The 20,000-nt window shown below is 40.4% G+C and overlaps 1 protein-coding gene across 7 annotated transcripts in view; it reads left to right on the top strand.

Moving 5' to 3' along the window:
- Window positions 1-20,000, top strand: part of LIMCH1 (LIM and calponin homology domains 1) — a 655,781-nt gene that overhangs the window by 389,085 nt on the left and 246,696 nt on the right. For all 7 annotated transcript variants that reach the window (XM_053704014.1, XM_053704012.1, XM_053704013.1 and 4 more), the window contains exons 4-5: window positions 11,386-11,492; window positions 18,306-18,336. In XM_053704014.1, the coding sequence (XP_053559989.1) occupies window positions 11,386-11,492; window positions 18,306-18,336 (138 nt within the window). The remainder of the gene's footprint in view (window positions 1-11,385; window positions 11,493-18,305; window positions 18,337-20,000) is intronic.

The following is a 20,000-nucleotide window of genomic DNA, read 5'->3' as shown; positions in this document are numbered from 1 at the left end:
TAATGCCGATGAATCCGCATTTTGCTTTACTTTAAAGTGCCTAGCTACAGGGGTATCCAAGAAATCGTCCTTAATTGATCTAATGTGTTTCAGAAATCTTTCTTTCAATGGTCTAATCGTTTTGCCTGTATACTGTATGTTGCAAATATTGCATGTTAATAAAAATGACGTGTCGTGGAACAATTGATAAAGAAAATGATGTTGTGTTCACTTTTTGTTGTCGAGGATCTAAATTTCTCTCTCTCAGGCACAAAACCACAGGTTTTACATATGGGTCGTCTGCACTTAAAAAGTCCTCTCTTTTTTTGTAGCCAGCAACTGCTGGCTTCAGGTCTAATGTCTGAAGGAGACAAATAATTCCCTAATGTCTTTCCGTTCCTCGGAATAAAATCACATCCTTCCTCAATGACTTTTTTTAGGATAGGGTCTGTATATAGTATAGGTAATGATTCTTTATTATATCACAGACTTTATTAAATTCTTGACTGTATGCTGTAATGAATTTAAGTTCCTGTTTTTCATTCGTTTGTAGTGTTCTTTTTTTCTTTTTATATGTCAACAATTTATCTCTGTCTAGAGTATCCACATATTTTTTGGCTTTTCTCAGAACATTATCATTATATCCTCTTTCTTTAAGTCTAAGCATCGCATTATGAGCTAGTGATTCATAATCACTTTCCTTAGTACAGTTTCTTTTTATACGTATCAATTCTCCTTTCGGTATGTTTCTTGTTGCATGTTTGGGATGACATGAATTGTATTTTAATATGGTGTTACCTGCTGATAATTTCCTGTAAACTTTAGTTTTAATTGAAGTCTCTTCAACAAAGATAGCAAGATCTAAATAATGAATTATTTTATCATTTTGTTCATGTGTAGCATATTTTGCATCTCTAATTTTAAAGAGTAAATGTCTTGAAGTTCTACCGCCACTGTTCCTTAATCCTATATTAGGTACTGATCCATATTGGGTGATAGAGAAAGCGAGATGTATTAAAGTTAGTGATGGTTAAAAGTGATCCGCCCCACAAGCATAAAAACAAGTCTATATAATAAAAAATACTACATTGCCTTGAACTATATGGTACAAATAAATTCAGAGAACTAAAATACATTTTAAAGCTAAATTATATTAATATAATCCTTCTGAGCATGTGCACAAGTTTACAGGATATATGTATACTAGTCTGTGATTGGCTGATGGCTGTCGCATGATATAGGGGGCCAAAAATGGGGGGAAATAAATTTGTCTAAATAAAAATCTACTACTTAATTGAAATACGTGTTTTCCTTCCTAAGATAGGGAGAGTCCACTGTTTTATTCCTTACTGCTGGGAAATACAACACCTGGCCACCAGCAGGAGGCAAAGACACCCCAGCCAAAGGCTTAAATATCCCTCCCACTTCCTCATTACCCCAGTCATTCTTTGCCTTTCGTCAAGTTAGGAGGTGGCAGAGAAGTGTCAGAAGATTCGGAGAGTACTGAAAAAGGGTATCTGCCCTTCGAGATAGGACTGGAGTTTTAAGTAGTCATGTCAACTTCTCAGTGAAAGTATTGATGAAAGTTAGTCTGGAGATGCAGGGAAAGTTTTTCTGCAAAACCATCCAGACTACTGCTAACAGCTCCTAGGCAATTACTGTTGACGAGTTTCACTGCCTGCTTTCTCTCACTCACGTCCATGTCAGGAGAGCTGCTATAAGACTGTCATACTTGAGAGGCTGTGTTCTGTTCCACAGCATTGATCCTGGAGGCAAGATTGTTTCAATTTTTACACATAAAACACTATAACAGGGTCACAGTGTGGCTCCTTTATACCTTGATAGGATCCAGGGGTTATTGAACAGTTAAGGTTAATTAATCAGTGCATTAATTATTTACATGCTGCTTTGTGTGATTTTTTTTAACTGGGCTGATAGACTATGTGTTTTTGGCTTGAACAAACAAGTTTCACTTTTAAGTTTCACTTTCGTTTTTGAAAATGTTGCACAGCTTCTATTACTTGCTGTACTTGTAATAACAGGGAAATACAGTCTTGCACTCCATGTGACCGGGTGTGGTCTATGTTCATTTCCTCCATTCCGGCTGAGACTTGAACCTGAGGAGAGCGTTAGCTCTGTTAACTTTCTGTCTCTAGGAGGTGGTGAGTACCCCAGCCATTGGGAGTATAAAAGTGCAGTTTTCTATAATAAAGAAACGTTTTTATTTGTGTCATTCTGTGGGTATAACCTGAGCTATGGAGGACTCTGACATGTTAGAAGGTACTCCTTCTGTACTAAATCATACCTGTTTATATTGTGAGGAGGCCATGGTTTTTCCCGCCCACTCAATGTTCCACATGCTTTAACACCGTTATAAAGTCTAAGAAGGAAGACAAGTCTGCTAAGGCTCTTAGACCCTCTTTGCCGTCTACCTTTCAGGATTCAGTGTCCCGTGAGATTACTACCCTTGCTACATTATCCACCCCACATGCAGTTCCCCATAGCACATCTAATCTTCCATCTGGAGGGGGCCTTCTTCCTGTGGACTTTGCAGCGCAGTTACAAACTGTGATGTCTGCGGCCCTCAGTGCATTACCTCCCTCTAACAAACGCAAGAGAAAGGTTAAACATAAATGATCTGACCGGGAGTCATCTAAATATTTATTGGATTTAGCTATTATGTCCCAGTTATCTGATGATGAGTTAACCTCTGTAGCTTCAGAGAATGAACTTTCTGGGTCGCAGTCCATAGCGTCTAAGCCGCCTGCTGCAGAGGAACCGTCCTTTAGATTTAAAATTGAGCACAGGAGGTTCTGTCTACGTTAGAGGTTCCAGTGGCCGCGCTGCCTGAAGAACCTACAATATCTAAATTAGAGTTTACGAAGACAGGAAAGTTCCTTTTGACTTTTCCTGTGCCATTTAAGATGGCGAACATTATTAAGAACGAATGGGAAAGAATTGGTTCTTCCTTTTCCCCCTCGTCTACTTTTAAAAAGTTGTTCGCGGACTCGCAACTGGATTTGTGGGGCTCCATTCCTAAGGTGGATGGTGCTATCTCTACGCTTGCTAAATGTACTACTATACCTCTTGAGGATAGTTCTTCGTTCAGAGAACCGATGGCTAAGAAAATGGAAACCTTTCTGAGAAAGATGTTTCAACATATGGTATTTTTGTTTCAACCTGTGGCTGAAGTTGCCGCGGTTGCCAGAGCGGCTATCTACTGGTGCAACTCTTTGTCGGAACTCATTGAGGTGAAGTCTCCACTAGAGGATATTCAAGACAGAATTAAAGCTCTAAGAATTGCTAATTCTTTTATCTGTGATGCGAACATGCAAATTATTTGCCTAAATGCAAAGGCCTCTGGCTTGGCGGTCCTAGCCGCCAGGCGCTCTGGTTAAAGTCTTGGTCTGTGGATTTGACTTCTAAGTCCAGACTCCTTTCTTTCCCTTCAAGGGAAAGATTTTTTTTTGGTCCAGGCCTGGACTCCATTATTTCTATGGTTACCGGAGGCAAGGGTGCCTTCCTACCGCAAGATAAGAACAAGTCTAAGGGATGACAGTCTTCTAATTTTTGTTCTGACAAATCCCAAAGACAACAATCCTCCCCAACCCAAGAATACTTGGAAGCCAGCTGAATCCTGGAATAAATCAAAGCAAAATAAGAAGCCCACCGAAAACAAGTCGGCATGAACTGGCGGCCCCCGATCAGGGATCGGATCGTATAGGGGGCAGACTGTCTTTTTTTCAGTCGCCTGGTTCAAGGACGTACATGATCCATGGGTACTAGAGGTTGTATCTCAGGGATACAAGATAGGCTTCAAATCTCATCCACCAAGGGGCAGATTCCTTCTCTCGAATCTACAAGACCAGAAAAGAGGGATGCCTTTCTAGGGTGCGTTTGGGATCTATCCACCTTAGGAGTTGTTGTCCCGGTGCCTATCGAAGAAAGAGGTTTGGGGTTTTATTCAAACCTTTTTGTGGTCCCAAAGAAGGAGGGAACTTTTCTCCCAATTCTGGACTTAAAATGCTTAAAAATTTTTCTCAGTGTACGAAGGTTCTGGGGGCTTTTCTAGCCGTTGCCAGAACTCAGGGTATTGCAGTAGCTCCATACTTGGACGATATTCTGGTGCAATCACCGGCCTTTCGTCTTGCAGAATAATTCTTGGAGTCAATTCTCAGTCTTCTTCGATCACATGGATGGAAGATAAAATTGGAAAAGTGTTCTCTTATCCCAAGTACCAGGCTGGAATTCCTGGGTACTATAATAGACTCCATATCCATGAGGATATTTCTAACAGACCAGAGATGGTGCAAGCTAACTTCGGCATATCTTGCCCTCCAGACCTCCTTGAGTCCCTCTGTGGCTCAGTGTATAGAGGTGGTTGGTCTCATGGTGTCCTCCATGGACATCATTCCTTTTGCCAGGTTCCGTCTCAGCCCTTTACAACTGTGCATGCTGAGGCAGTGGAAAGGCGATCATTCAGATCTGTCTCAACAGATTGTATTAGACAGCCGGTTGAGAGACTTGCTCTCTTGGTGGCTCTATCCAGATCATCTGTCCTGAGGGACATGCTTCTTAAAACTATCCTGGGAGATTGTGACTACGGACACAAGCCTATCCGGATAGGGAGCTGTTTGGGGTGCTAGAAAGGCACAGGGGTTGTGAACTCAGGAGTAGTCCTCCCTCCCACTCATCAATATTTTGGAACTACGGGCAATCTTTAAGGCCTTGAAGGCTTGGCCACTTCTGTATTCGTCCCAGTTTATCAGATTCCAATCAGACAATATAACCTCGGTGGCTTATATCAACCATCAGGGGACAATGAGAAGTTCCTTGGCGATGAAGGAAGTATCTCAGATTCTGGAGTGGGCGGATCCACATTCCGGTTGTGGACAACTGGGAGGCAGATTTTCTCAGCAGGCAATCCTTCCATCCAGGGGAATAGTCTCTCCATCCTGAGGTGTTTGCAGATATATGCAGCAAGTGGGGGACGCTGGAGATAGATCTCATGGTGTCCCGTCTCAATACCAAGCTACCCAGGTACGGGTCGAGGGATCCCCAAACGGATCTAATAGATGCACTTGCAGTGCCCTGGAGGTTCAAACTCATATATATTTTTCCTCCATTACTGCTTCTTCTTCGAGTGGTGGCCCACATCAAGCAGGAGTGGTTATCAGTAATCCTGATTGCACCATCATGGCCCGTGAAGGATGTGGTTCACCGATCTAGTGGGGATGTCCTCATCTCCTCCGTGGAAGTTACCTTGTTGCAGAGACCTGCTGATATAAGGTTCATTTGTTCATCAAAATCTAGATTCTCTGAGGCTGACTGCATGGAGATGGAATGCTTAGTCTTATCCAAGAGAGGTTTCTCTGAGTGTCATTGATACTCTTATTCAAGCTCGTAAACCAGTTACTCGGCGTATCTACCACAATGTGTGGAGGACCTACTTATTCCGGTGTGAAGAGCGTGGTTTTTCCTGGCACAGGGTTTAGATTGCCAGGATCTTATCTTTTCTCCAGGATGGGCTAGAGAAGGGCCTTTCTGCTAGTTCCCTGAGGGGGACAGATTTCGGCAATGTCGGTTTTATTGCACAAGCGACTGGCTGAGCTTCTAGACGTGCAGTCTTTTAAGGCTCTGATTAGGATCAGACCTGTGTTTAGATCTGGGGCTCCTCCTTGGAGCCTTAATCTTGTTTGTTCGGGTTTTGCAACAGGCTCTGTCTGACATTAAATTGTTATCTTGGAAGGTTCTCTTTTTATTGGCTATTGCTTCTGCACGCAGAGTTTTTGAGATCTCTGCTTTGCAATGTGAGCTCCTTTATCTGATTTTTCATGCAGATAAGGCAGTTTTACGTACTAAATTAGGTTTTCTTCCTAACTAGGTTGTGTCACATCAAAACATCAATCAGGAGATTGTGGTTCCTTCCTGCCTGTAGATGAAGTTCTATCTTCAGGCTACTAAGGAGTTTTAGACAATCTTCCTCGATTGTTGTCTTTTCAGGGAAACGTAAGGGGCAGAAGCCTACTTCGACTTCCCTATCTTTTTGGTTAAGGAGTGTCATCCGCTTAGCTTACGAGACAGCGGGACAGCTGAAGCAGCTTTCGGGAGAGAAGTTTTGCAGACTGTGGCTAAATGTAATCCTCCAATAAGCAAGCGCTGTCCATGGTGCTGAACCTAAAATGGGCTGGCTGCTAAGATTTACATTCCTGCTTTTAAAATAAAGATAGCAAGAGAACAAAGAATAATTGATAATAGAAGTAAATTAGAAAGTTGCTTAAAATGTCATGCTCTATCTGAATCATGAAAGAAAAAATGTGGGTTCATTGTCCCTTTAATTGTTAACGCAAACTATGAGAATTCACACAAAATGCACTTATTAACCAAATTAAGTGATATTTAATAGAAAGTAGAAAATATTTACTTTTGTGTGCAATTGTAATGTAAAGAGTCAGCAAGTTGCAAAAGATAATAGTCACTGTGATCCTTTCCAACTGCTCCATTTGCAAAGAAATACATACACTGTTGGTAATTAGATCTGTTTTTAATCCAAAATGTGTTTGTAAGTCAGCGTAAGTCCTGAAAACTGCTTTGCTGGAAACGAGCATTACATACATTTTAAACTTGGAATCCACATTGACTTTTATGATGCAAATATTTTTTGTGTTGCATATGCTTAAATTAAAGTGACGTACTGTAACACCGCATTTTCTCTTTGTAATTGTATTTTATTATTGTACTATCGCTTGCAAATAAATACATAACATGATAATTGTACTTATTATCTTTACCAGTGAGAATTGCCAAACCTAAATTGTAGAAACAACTAAAACATTTGCACTTAATTTTATTATTCAAAATAATTTCTAGTAAAATGAAGCAAAGCATTGTCTTTATTCGTATATCATCAGAAAAATTAACATGTTTATTATTGTTAAATACCAAGTTATAGCAAAGTTTAAAATGAAAAGCACTTAAAGTGAAGGTCCATTTTGATGAATTAGTGCCCGGTTTTTAATAAACCTATTAAAAACAAGTGCACTTTATTCATCAAATTGACATTTCACTGTTTTCTTCAAAAACTTGCCTTTTAATCCTGGCAGCCGCTCCAGCACTTCCTCCGCCTGTCGCAAGCTGTCTTCGTTGGTCCCAAAATGACGAATCCGGCTTCCTCCAATCCACAGTGTTGCATCAGGCCAAGATTCCCCCGGGGGGGGGGGGGGGAAGCTGTGATCGGAGGAAGCCTGATTTGTCATTTCTGACGTCTGCAGAGGCTTCCAAATTTCCCCTTTGAATTTTTTTTAAAAACTACTGTTTTACAGACCCGCTCTCTGTGATCTTCTGAGCGGGTCTGTTTTTTTTCAAACAGCGCATCTGCCTGACAGAGCATGAGCGAGCTGCCACTTAGTGCTATGGCGCGGTTGGGCTGGGCTGGGCTGGGCTGTGACTATACAACTGGCCCGATGCGCTGTTTGAGAAAAACAGACCCGCTCAGAAGATCACAGAGAGCGGTCTGTAAAACAGCAGTTTTTTTAAAAAAATTCAAAGGGGAAATTTTGTGTTATGTTTGCGCTAATATAATGTTATATAACTCTGCACTATGTGCAGAATTATATAACATTATTTTTAATGTTTACTGACACTTTAATTAAAGTGCCCTTGTTTTTAATAGGTTTATTAAAAACCGGGCACTAATTCATCAAAATGGACCTTCACTTTAAAGGGACACTAAACCCCCCAAAAAATTGTTCCTGCAATCGCAATATCAATATATTATCATTTACTTTGTAATTTACTTGTAGTTTCAAAGAAGTACCATTTATGTGAAATCCCATTCCGAAAATCAAATGATTTCCAAACCCACCGCTGGCTATACAGTTCAAATCCTCCAACCCTGACCGATAAACCCAGGTTATCATAATGGCGGAGTATAGCCGGTATGCGCATGCGCGATATGCTTAATCGTCATAATCGACATCACTCACCAGCAGACCGGCTGTAATTGTGGTATCACGGAGGGGATATGCGCATGCGCAAATCTATAGATCGCAATACGAGTGCGCATGGTGACGAAATAGGGTCAAACATCGAGATCGGATTGGAAATGGATTTAGACAGTGCACGGCCCATTTTAGTGGGTTGTCTTGAACAACGTCATTTGAGAAAATAAAAAAATAATTTTATATGGCAAAGAAACATCGTTGGAATATATAAGTTTGTCATTTATAATATGTGCATGTTTGGTAATTTTAAATTTGGGGTCACGGTGTAGACAAAAAAAGAAAGTTTTGGAATCCTTTAAACTGGGAAAATTTATTAACTTTTTTTTGTTCCTCTTATAAAGTGGTACAGAGAGATGTATTATTCATATAGGGTTACTTAAAGAGACACTGAACCCAATTTTTTTCTTTCGTGATTCAGATAGAGTATGCAATTTTAAGCAACTTTCTAATTTACTCCTATTATCAAATTTTCTTCCTTCTCTTGGGTTATTCTTGCTGACTGGTGGATAAATTCATCCACCAATACGAAAGTGAGGTCTGAAACAAAAAAGAAGCTTAGATGCCTTCTTTTCAAATAAAGATCGCAAGTGAACGAAGAAAAATTGATAATAGGAGTAAATTAGAAAGTTGCTTAAAATTGCATGCTCTATATATATATGAATCACAAAAGAAAAAAAAATTGGGTTCAGTGTTCCTTTAATATCCATTAGTCATTGTTCTTTTAACTTAAATTTATTATTAAATAACATTTAAGGCTCCACTATCTAGAGAGCTATTCTATTACTACTGCTAGTCTGCTTAATAGTTAAATCAACTATTCACTTCTTTATTAATATGATTATTTTGCTTTTTATGCCCATATTACCACCCTATTGCACTTTTCTTGTTATTTTTATAAAAAATTTGCCCAGTTAACTAGTTAAAGTTGAGACAATTTGCAAGTTTCTCCTGACATGCGTTTCACTATAACACTTCTTCAGAGGGGTTTTGCACCAACCTTTGTGCCAGATATTGTGTATACAAATCCCTCCCTCTTAACTTCATTGGTGGCTAATAATGAATTGGGTTAAATACATAGTAAAATCAAGAGCAACAATGCTGAACACACCCAGTAAGGCAATGACAATAGGCATATGTGTGTAGCCACCAATCAGCAGCTAGCTCCCAGCTCCAAAATGCTGCTTTTGAGCCTACCTTTGTATGTTTTGCAACAAAGGATACCAAGAGAACAAAGTGCATTTTATAACAGAATTAGTATTTTAGGATTTCATACCTTTTCTGAATAATGAAAGTTTAATTTCATGTGCTTTTAATAACGTTCTTATAATAATCAATTTAGTTGCTTTTTTTATCAGGCTGCTTATCACCTGGAGATGATTAAATTAAGCATAGCTAAGCGTCAAAATACATTTATGGTAAAATATGCTGTTGATAGTTGTTGATAATTGGTTGTATATGAACCAATTGTTTTTGCATTTTGTATATGAATTTGTGGGGGGTTTATGTTTGGAAATTTTAAGGAAACCTTTTTTTGGGGGGATGTTATGTTGCTTCTGGGCAGAAAACTGAGTAGGCTGTTTAGGGATTTTGTTTTTATTATGTATTATAAAGTAAAATGTTAGTACTGCATCATTGTATAGTATGTGTAGTTGTTTCAATTGGCGTTTTAATCTATTCTAGCTGGTTCTTCATAATTCACTATTAGTATTTGGATTCCATATAGTGACTTCAAAGTAAGAGCACATGAATTTAATATCTTCTACCAGTGTGAGATTAGATCATTGTTGCTGGTTAACAACCTATTAGAATATCTTTGGTGTACCTTGCTTACATTAACCATTAGCGGGTGTTCCACCCCATGAGGACTGCAAACATCAAAGTTAGTGTTGGACGGATGGGCAAATGAATTCGGAGAAGAGATCGTGATTCCCAGCACTAATATTTAGACAGTTTGACACGATGCTTAGACCCTCAGCCTCCATGCTACTTGTCAGAAGTATTCACAGTGTTTCTGTAGTTTATTCCTCATGCGTGTTGGAATGTTATGTATGAGAATATTTGCATTGGTATTTGATCTGTATGAAAAAGAAATGTAAAACAAAGGATCTCTTGGAATTTTTATATTACAACAAGCTGATTTCATTCACATAGAAACCTATTTGTATTAATGGTTAAATGACCTCTGACCAGTGGCGTAAGTAGAAAGTGTTAGTTTAGTTTTTACCTTCTGGAGTAATGTAGGCTGCTCCAGCATAAACGTTATTTTGCTCATATGAACAAATTGGGTTTATTGGTAGAGCCTGTTTGTTGTTGCAAATCTGTGACCCCACCTGTGACCTTGCAAGTGATTTCAACATAAATGCTTAGTAAAGCTGAGGCTGTGAGTATTTTACATAAAAAGGAAAATCCAAGAACAAAGGGTCATGATCTCAAGTTAAAGGGTAGTATACTCAGGAGTAATTTGAGGAAGCACTTCTTTACAGAAAGGGCGATTGATTCATGGAATAAACTTCCACAAGAGGTAGTAATAACAAACACTGTGGGGGAGTTTAAGAATGCCTGGAATAAGCATAAGTCTATCCTACGAACTAGATAAGTTATACTTTTAGGAAATATCGGGCAGACTTGCTGGGCCTATGGCTCTTATCTACCATCAATATCTATATGCGCCAGTGTACACTGCTTTTGTTTGTGCCCATGTGTTAGTCATGCTAGGGTCAAACCACTTTGTCCACATAGTTCACGCACAATCAAGAACAAAATTCAAGAAGGAAGTGGTATATGCAGAGAGCTTAGCCCCACCCTCTTGGCTGTAAGCAATGTGTTTCTACCTAATCTAGTTGCCATATACTCACCAGTACAGATAATGGTTCTGCTTATTGATAAGAAATCGGCATATCTATTAGTAGAAATCTATTTTCTTTTTGTCTTTGTTTTTTGCTGCTTGGGTGGTTATAATAAATTAATGCTATTTTATTTTGAGTATAAATATTCAATCTCTTGCTTGTAAAATAAGTTTAATATATTTGAGGAATGATCTTGTTGAGCTACCATTCTGTACCAAGGAATTGTAATAATTAGAAATGTAAATCATATGCAATGCTTTAGAAATGGTGTCTAAATGTTTGTGAGTTTGCTTTTTGTTTTAGTATTTTACAAGGTATTTCTTTTTTAGCAGGTTTTGTCTTTGTACAGAAGCTGATAGTTATTTTAGTATAATGAAACACAAACTCGAAAGTATTTTGATCTTTCTACTCTTTTAAAAGTTATCCAAAAATGTGAAAATAAAATTTTGTGATTTCATCTTTTAGTATTTGTTTTTTGGCATTGCTGAGAACCTTAGATAACCTTTTGTAGAATTCATTGGCAACAATGGTAAGGAATTTCCCTTGTTTTATTTTAGGATAACCTAACTTTATTTTTACGGGGCTGCAAAGAACTTGGATTGAAAGAATCACAGCTTTTTGATCCAGGTGACCTACAGGACACATCCAACAGAACCACACTGCGGTAAGTGATTAAAAAGCATGGCTGCACTTCTAATGCTGTATTAGTGCTTGCTCAATGGTTAGACATTTATATAGGGATAAACATATGTTTTACTTATAGGTTCTCTTTTTAAATTACAAAGTGAACAGGGTAAAGGATTTGTCTTAACCCATTCATAAAATATTGTATGATTATCTTGCTAGATTTGTAAATACAGTAAACTTGTGGAACAACCTCCATGTGATTCCACAAGACCATCATCCACTAAGAGCCTTTTTATAAAACATGAATGGCAAAACGTAGATCCTTAGAAATCAGACATGCAAGGATTTTAGTTTCTCGGCTTGTATAAATTTGTGTCAGGCTAAAGCAGAATTGTTTAAATGCCATGTGATTTTGTACAATGCCTGTTGATAAGAGCTTGTTTCATTGTAAATGTTTTTGTAGTTCTCCAAAACATACTCTGTAGCTTTGAACCATATTGATGCTATGCCAAGCTGTTGTTAATGAAATGACCCATTGGTGCTGAATAGGAGAGATCAAAATTAAACTTGCATGATTCAGATAGAGCACCTTTTAAATTCACTTCTGTTTTTAAATGTGCTTCATTCTTTTGATATCCCGTGTTGAAAACGGATATGTACATATCCTACACTAGTGGAAGCTAGCTGCTGATTGGTGCCTGCACACATTTGTCTCTTGTAATTGGCTAACTAGATATGTTCTATCCGTCTCCCTCCTCCCTATGTATTTTTGTTGTATTCTACCTACCCCTATCCAGCTAACCAGCCCGCCCACCTTCCTGCTGTATTTAATGCTGCTCCCTGCGTGATCGCGCAACGGACGAGTGCAGCGGGCACGCCGAAGGCACACCAAAGGCAAGCCCATCAGCGCCCATCCGCGCCCCGACCAAACCCAACGCCACGAACCTTGACTCCAGAAACTGCCGCCTCTACGATGCCAGCACCCTCCATGCGCTCAACACCGGTAAATCGTCCGCCCTGCCCACCACGCATCCCCGACCAACACCTTTGGATCTTTTACCTGCCGCAACTGCTCCTTCCCCACCCTCCGGACCACAACCCAACCAACTAACCCACCCAAAAACAGCCGCAATTACCTAAACTGCATCCTCCTCAACACCCGCTCCATCCACAAACACGCCCTCGAAATCTGGAACCTGCTAGACTCCACCTCTCCAGACGTCGCCTTCCTCACCGAGACCTGGCTAAACCCCACATCAGGGCCGGACATCGCCACTGCAATACCCGAAGGATACAAGATCTGCCACAAAGACTGCAGCAACCGACCTGGAGGAGGCATCGCCATCATCCTGGAGGAGGCATCGCCATCATCCACAAACATACCATCAAAGTCGCAACCAGCTCCGACGACCACTCACCAGGCCTAGAACACCTACACTTCAAGGTCCAGGTCAACCCCAACACCACCCTCCGCGGCACCCTTATCTACAGACCTCCCGGACCTCGTCCCGCCTTCTGCGACTCCATCACTGACCATATCGCACCCCATGCCCTCGCCTTAACATACTACATCCTCCTCGGTGACCTCAACTTCCATCTTGATGACCCCAACGATCACAACACCTCCACCCTCCTGGAAAACCTCCGAACCATCGGACTGAAGCAACTAGTAAATTACCCAACCCACGCAGCCGGCCACACCCTTGACCCAATCTTCTCCACAGGCAACCACATCTCAGTCAATAACATCACCAAACTCTTCTGGACTGACTACCACTGCATACACTTCTCCTTCAACAAACCTACCACCCACCTCCGACAGTGCCACCCACCCACCCAGCAGAAACTGGAACAACATCACCAAAGACCAACTACACTGCGCCCTAAACAAATCCTCCCCACCTACTTCCACAAACGCCAACTCCTCCACCCGCAACCTCCACCTCTGGATTACAGACTGCTCCAACATCCTAGCCCCCCTAAAAAAAAACATCCAGCCGCCAAACCACCAACAAGGTCATCTGGTTCACCCCGGCCCTTCAGGACTCCAAACACCACTGCAGACGATTGGAAAGAGCCTGGAGATCCAGCAAGACCCTTCTGGAAAAAGCTGCCTTTAAGGAAGCAATCGCCACCCACCACCACCTCATAAAAACTGCCAAAAAAACAGCCATCCAAGACAGAATCAACTCTAATGCACACAACAGCAAGGAGTTGTTTTCAGTCATCAAGGAATTCTCTAAACCCAACAGCGACACCACCAACATCCCACCCTCCCAGGACCTCTGCAATACCCTCGCTGCCCACTTCCACCGCAAGATCCTCGACATCTATGACAGTTTCACACCTCATAACTCAACCTCCACCACCCACTCCCCTACACCCCTCCCAAATTTGCCCCCCCCACACCAAACACGGACTATCTGGAGGCACCTAACCACAGAGGACACCCTCAGAATAATGAAATCCATCCACTCCGGTGCCCCCTCTCGGACCCATGCCCTCATCACATATTTAACAAAGCAAGCGACACCATTGCCCCTGAACTCTGCCGCACCATCAACTGCTCCATCAAAACCGGCATCTTCCTGGATGTCTGGAAGCCACGCAGAACTGAAACCCCTGCTGAAGAAACCCTTGGCAGACCCCACAGGACCCCGAATAACTTCCGCCCCATCTCACTACTCCCTTCCCGGCCCTAGTCATAGAGAAGTCCATCAACTCGCAACTTATTGACCAAATTGAGGCCAACCACACCCTGGACCACTCCCAATCCGGTTTCAGAAGCAACCACAGCACCGAGACTGCCCTCCTCGCCGCCACAGATGACATCCGCGTCATGCTCGACTGAGGAGAAACTGCCGCACTCATCCTCCTAGACCTCTCAGCAGCCTTTGACACTGTCGACCACAACACCCTCTGCACCCGCCTACATGACGCTGGCATATCAGCAAAGCCCTGGAATGGATCACCTCCTTCCTCACGGGCAAGACCCCAGAAAGTCAGACTCCCTCCCCTTCTCCTCCAAATCCCACACCAGTCAACTGTGGTGTACCGCAAGGCTCTTCCCTGAGCCCCACCGTCTTCAACATTCTACATGGCCCCCTCTTGCAGCCATCGTCCGACGCCATGACCTCAACATAGTCTCCTACGCCGATGACACCAAGTTAATCATCTCACTCACCCGAGATCCCACCACCACCAAAAAGAACGTCCACAAAGGCCTGACAGCAGTCGCCACCTGGATGAATGACAACTGGCTCAAACTGAACACAGACAAATCCGAAGTCCTCCTCCTCGGACCCAATAAATCCGCCTGGGATGACTCCTGGTGGCCCACAACCCTCGGTCACCCTCCAAGCCCAACCAACCACGCACGAAATCTAGGCTTCATCCTGGACTCATCACTCTCCATGAACCAACAAATCAATTCCATCACCTCAACATGCTTCCACATCCACCACCTGCTACGAAAAAACCTTCAAGTGGATCCCTACCGAAACCAGGAAAACAGTCACCCACGCCCTTGTCAGCAGCCGGTTGGACTACGGCAACGCACTCTATCCCGGCTGCACCATCAAACTCCAAAAGAGACTCAAACGTATCCAGAACGCCTCAGCCAGACTCAACCTCAACATCCCTCTCCAATGCCACATCACCGAACACCTAAGGAACCTTCACTGACTCCCCATCAACAAGAGAATCACCTTCAAGCTCCTTACCCACGCATTCAAGGCCCTACACAACATCGGACTTGAATACATAAACCACAGTGTAAATTTCTACACCCCCGCCAGACAACTACGAACGGCCGACCAAGCACTCGCAGTCATCCCCCGCATCAGCAAATCCACAGTGGCCGGAAGATCCTTCTCCCACATAGCAGCAAAGACATGGAACACCCTCCCGCTGCACCTCAGACAATGCATCTCCCTTACAAAGTTCAGAAAGGACCTCAAAACCTGGCTCTTCGACTGAACGCCCATCCCCTCCCCCCTCCTCCTATCTGCTTTCCCTTAGTGCCTTGAGACCCTCACGGGTGATTAGTTTGCGCTTTATTAGTACCCAATAGATAGATAGATATGTTCAGCTAGCTGCCAGTAGTGCAATGCTGTTCCATTCCATAAAGAATAACAAGAGAATGAAGCAAATTTATAGGGACAGTTAAGTCCAAAAATACTTGATTGAATAGGGCATGTAATTTTAAACAACTTTCCCATTTACTTTTATCACCAATTTTGCTTTGTTCTCTTGGTATTCTTAGTTGAAAGCTAAACCTAGGAGGTTCATATGCTAATTTCTTAGACCTTGAAGGCTGCCTCTAATCTAAATGCATTTTGATAGTTTTTCACCACTAGAGGGCATTAGTTCATGTGTTTCATATAGATAACATTGAGCTCATGAATGTGAATTTACCATGGAGACGGCTCTGATGGGCTAAAGTGCAAGTTTGCCAAAAGAACTGAAATAAGGGGGCATTCTGCTGAGGCTTAAAGGGACAGTAAACCTAAAAAATTATGTTATATAATTCTGCACATAGTGCAGAATTATATAACATTATTTTACTGCTATAGTTATTAAACCCTTTTTACCCTTTTAATATTTAAAAAACATGCCGCTTTTACAGACCCGCTCTCTGCTGAGCGGGTCTGTTTTTTTTAGTCAGTGCATCGGGCCAGCACTATTTTTTAGGTTTACTCTCCCTTTAAATACAAGGTAATTACAGAGGTAAAACGTGTATAATTATAACTGTGTTGGTTATGCAATACTGGGGAATTGTAATTAAGGGATTATCTATCTTTTTAAACAAAAATAGAAGTAAATTGGAAAGTTGTCTAAAATTGTATGTTCTGTTCAAATCATGAAAGAATATTTTTGGGGTTTCCAGTCCCTTTAATAATTACACTTCTGCCCAGTGGTGTTTTCTGCAGATGTTATAGCAGCATAAAGATTTTTTAAATGAATGTGAATAAAACAGTGTGGTTCATTTTTATATGACATATTTCATGTGTTGTCTGTTTTGTAATTTTCCCTATGGACATGCACCCAGGCAGGCCCGGGGGTTTAACTGCCTGTGACTCTGGAAATAGTGCTAACTGACTCTTCCAGTTTTGCTTTCAATCTTAGCTGAGAGCTTGTGAGCGAGTGCTGGACTTTTTCTGTGTGTTATATTTCATGGCTAACTCTGCTTGCAGTAGTCGTATGTATATTGTGAGGGTTTGTAGAAGATGTCTGCTTTCTGTAGTGTTTCAACTTTCAATTAAATTGATGGTGTCTGATAAAATAGCTAATGATATACAGACCCCCCCCCCACCCTAACTTCAGTTTGTTGTTAAGGGGATGGTAAAGTCAATATTAAATGTTCATGATTCATATAGAGCAGTGGTTCCCAAGCCCAGTCCTTAGGACCTTTAAAAGGCCAGATTTTCATGACATCTTAATTAGAGCACAGGTGAAATAATCAGCTCACCTATCAGCTGATTATTTCACCTGTGCTCTAGTTAAAGGTATATGAAATCCAAAAATGTTCTTTTGTGATTCAGACAGAGCAAACAATTTAAAAAAAGTTTCCAATATACTTCTATCATCAAATTTGCTTTGTTCCCATGATATTGTGTGGTGGAGAGATACCTAGGTAGGCATCTGGAGCACTACATGACAGGAAATAGTGCTGCTATCTAGTGCTCTTACAAATAGATAACGTTCTTGGCAAACTGCTACCATATAGTCCCTGCATTTCAACTAAAGATACAAAGATAACAAATAAAATTTCATGATAGAAGAAATTTAGAAAGTTGGTTAAAATAGCATGCTCTATGTGAATCATGAAAAAAAGATTTTGCGTTTCATATCTCTTTAAAGGGACACTGATCCCAAATTTTTTATTTCGTGATTTAGATAGAGCATGCAATTTTAAGTAACTTTCTTATTTACTATTATTGTCACATTTTCTTCATTCTCTTGGTATCTTTATTTGAAATGCAAAAATTTAAGTTTAGATGCCGGCCCATTTTTTGTGAACAACCTGGGTTGTTCTTGCTGATTAGTGGACAAATTCACCCACCAATAAACAACTGCTGTTCATCGGTCTGAACCAAAAAAAAAAAATAGCTTAGAGGCCTTATTTATCAAATAAAGATAGCAAGAGAACGAAGAAAAATTTGATAATATGAGTAAATTAGAAAGTTGCTTAAAATTGCATGCTCTATCTGAATCACGAAAGAAAAAAATTGGGTTCAGTGTCCCTTTAAGATATAAAGAATATCGGTCCCGAGGACTGGAGTTGGGAAACACTGATAAGGAGCATGCAATTTTAAACAACATTACTTTTTACTTCTATTATCTAATTTCCTTTAATCTGTTTGTATCCTTTGTTTAAAAGCACTACTGAGAGCTGCTGATTGGTGGCTGCACATATATGCCTCTTGTCATTGGCTTGCCTGAGGTGTTTAGCTAGCTCCCAGTAGTGTATTGCTGCTCCTTCAACAAATGATACCAAAACAATGAAGCAAATTTGATTATAGAAGTAAATTGATAAGTAGTTTAAAATTGTATGTTCTATTTGTATCAAGAGAGAAAAAAATGTGAGTTTCATGCCCATTTACAATTCCTTTTTGCTGTACTTGCTGTCTGGCCTGGTGCAGCCTGATTACTAGTGAAGGGAAGTCAGCAGCCTCTTCTAACCTTGAATTAATAGACCTGTCTGCACAGCTACACATTCCTGGCACTGATGTGTTTATTATTTAATGCAGCAGAATGATTTTATCATCAGCTCCTTAGTGAGTCTCACACTGAACAAGTAAAAGGAAGAATGCTATCATTTTAATGCGCAATTCTTTTTCTCACACAGGACTTCAGATTGCAGCAGGAAGCTGAGAAACGTAAGTATCACTCATTATGTTTTATTTAGTTTTCTTTTAGTATTTTTTTTAGTTTTTTTCCCCAATAAGTTACCCATACCTTAATTTAATAAAATGAAGATCTAAACCAGGGTTGTGACTGTCCATGCTATTTGCATGATGGGCCATCAGGTAGCTGGTGAGAATACTATACCAATTGAAGCAAAAGTATATAAACAATATATAAATGTATGTAAAATTTTCCTTTGGTAACTGCAGTTCTCTGCAGCTCCCAAGTGTTAGTTTAATTATTTAACCTATTTGCAGGGTTTTAACACACAGTGCTGCATTGTTGCTAGTGCTAAAATTACATGGTCTAATGCAGGGCTTGGCAAATTTATTGTTTGAAATTTAGTAGCCAGGCAAAAAAGTGTGTGTATATATATATATATATATATATATATATATATATATATATATATATATATATATATATATATATATATATATATATATATATATATATATATATATATCTATCTATCTATCTATCTATCTATATATATATATATATACACTGTATCTATATATATATATATATATATATATATATATATATATATATATATATATCCAAAGCACACTTACAATTAATCCTTATAAGTGATACAGAGTCCAATCCAAGGAAAATGCACTCATTGGTCTTATGATAAAAATAAAAAATGTATTAAATATTAAAAGCTACAACGTTTCGGCACACATAGGCAAATGTCTTAAAGTAGGTTTTCAAACTAAAAAACAATTGGCAAGTAAACATAAAATCACACCTTATATACACACAGCTTAACTGCTTTGATACTAGTCGTCTCATGCCCATGTAACCTCGTGTGCATGACGTCATCAGCGACCGCCAGTGTTATCTGTCATGTTTATGCATTGCCATAGCAACGCTATATGCATGTCGATACTAGTGCCATTAATGCAAAATGTGATAATCAGGCTGTGAGACATAGGACTAGGATCATAGCCCTACATAAAAAATACACAAACTACTTACTACTGTGTGACTGGAGGGTGTCCTTTGTAAGTGGATGCAGCTAGTGACTCTTTGGTCACTACAATATTACAATATACCGGCACACTGCATCCCACCATGTCAGAATCACAAGAGAAATATATCTACCACTGCACAGACTGAATAGTCTAACATATAAATGACTCTTTATTAATACCAAAATGAACCAAGCATAAATGGAACTTGCATAATAAGATAGGGCAGTTAATAAATCCCCACTACTTAGCCAATGTTAGTGTGTCAGCAGCCCATAAGGGCTGTATGTGTAGAAACATTATATACAGTTAGTGCTCATGAGGCTCAGATATCCATCAGCCATGGTCAATAGAAAGGGCTAAAGTCCAGAGAAGTGTTGAGACCCCATGGAACCTGGGTGTCCATCTGATAGATCCATTTGCTCTTGAGTTGGAGCAACCTTTTAGCCCTGTTGCCACACCTATTTAAAGGGGGCACATGATCAATAATCATTGATTGTAAGCTGGAAACACTGTGTTTATGGTTGGTAAAGTTGCGTGCCACCAGCTGATCAGACTCCCTTTGGATAATGCTTCCCGGATGGTACACCAATGGTTGGCCATCCTCTCGCGAAAGGTGGTGACCGTCTTCTCTATATAAACCAATGAGCATGGAC

Source organism: Bombina bombina, chromosome 2 (genome assembly GCF_027579735.1).
Source record: "Bombina bombina isolate aBomBom1 chromosome 2, aBomBom1.pri, whole genome shotgun sequence".
NCBI classification, from domain to species: Eukaryota; Metazoa; Chordata; class Amphibia; order Anura; family Bombinatoridae; genus Bombina; species Bombina bombina.
The sequence above is the reverse complement of the archived record's forward strand: the minus strand, read 5'-3'. Positions and strand labels throughout refer to the sequence as shown.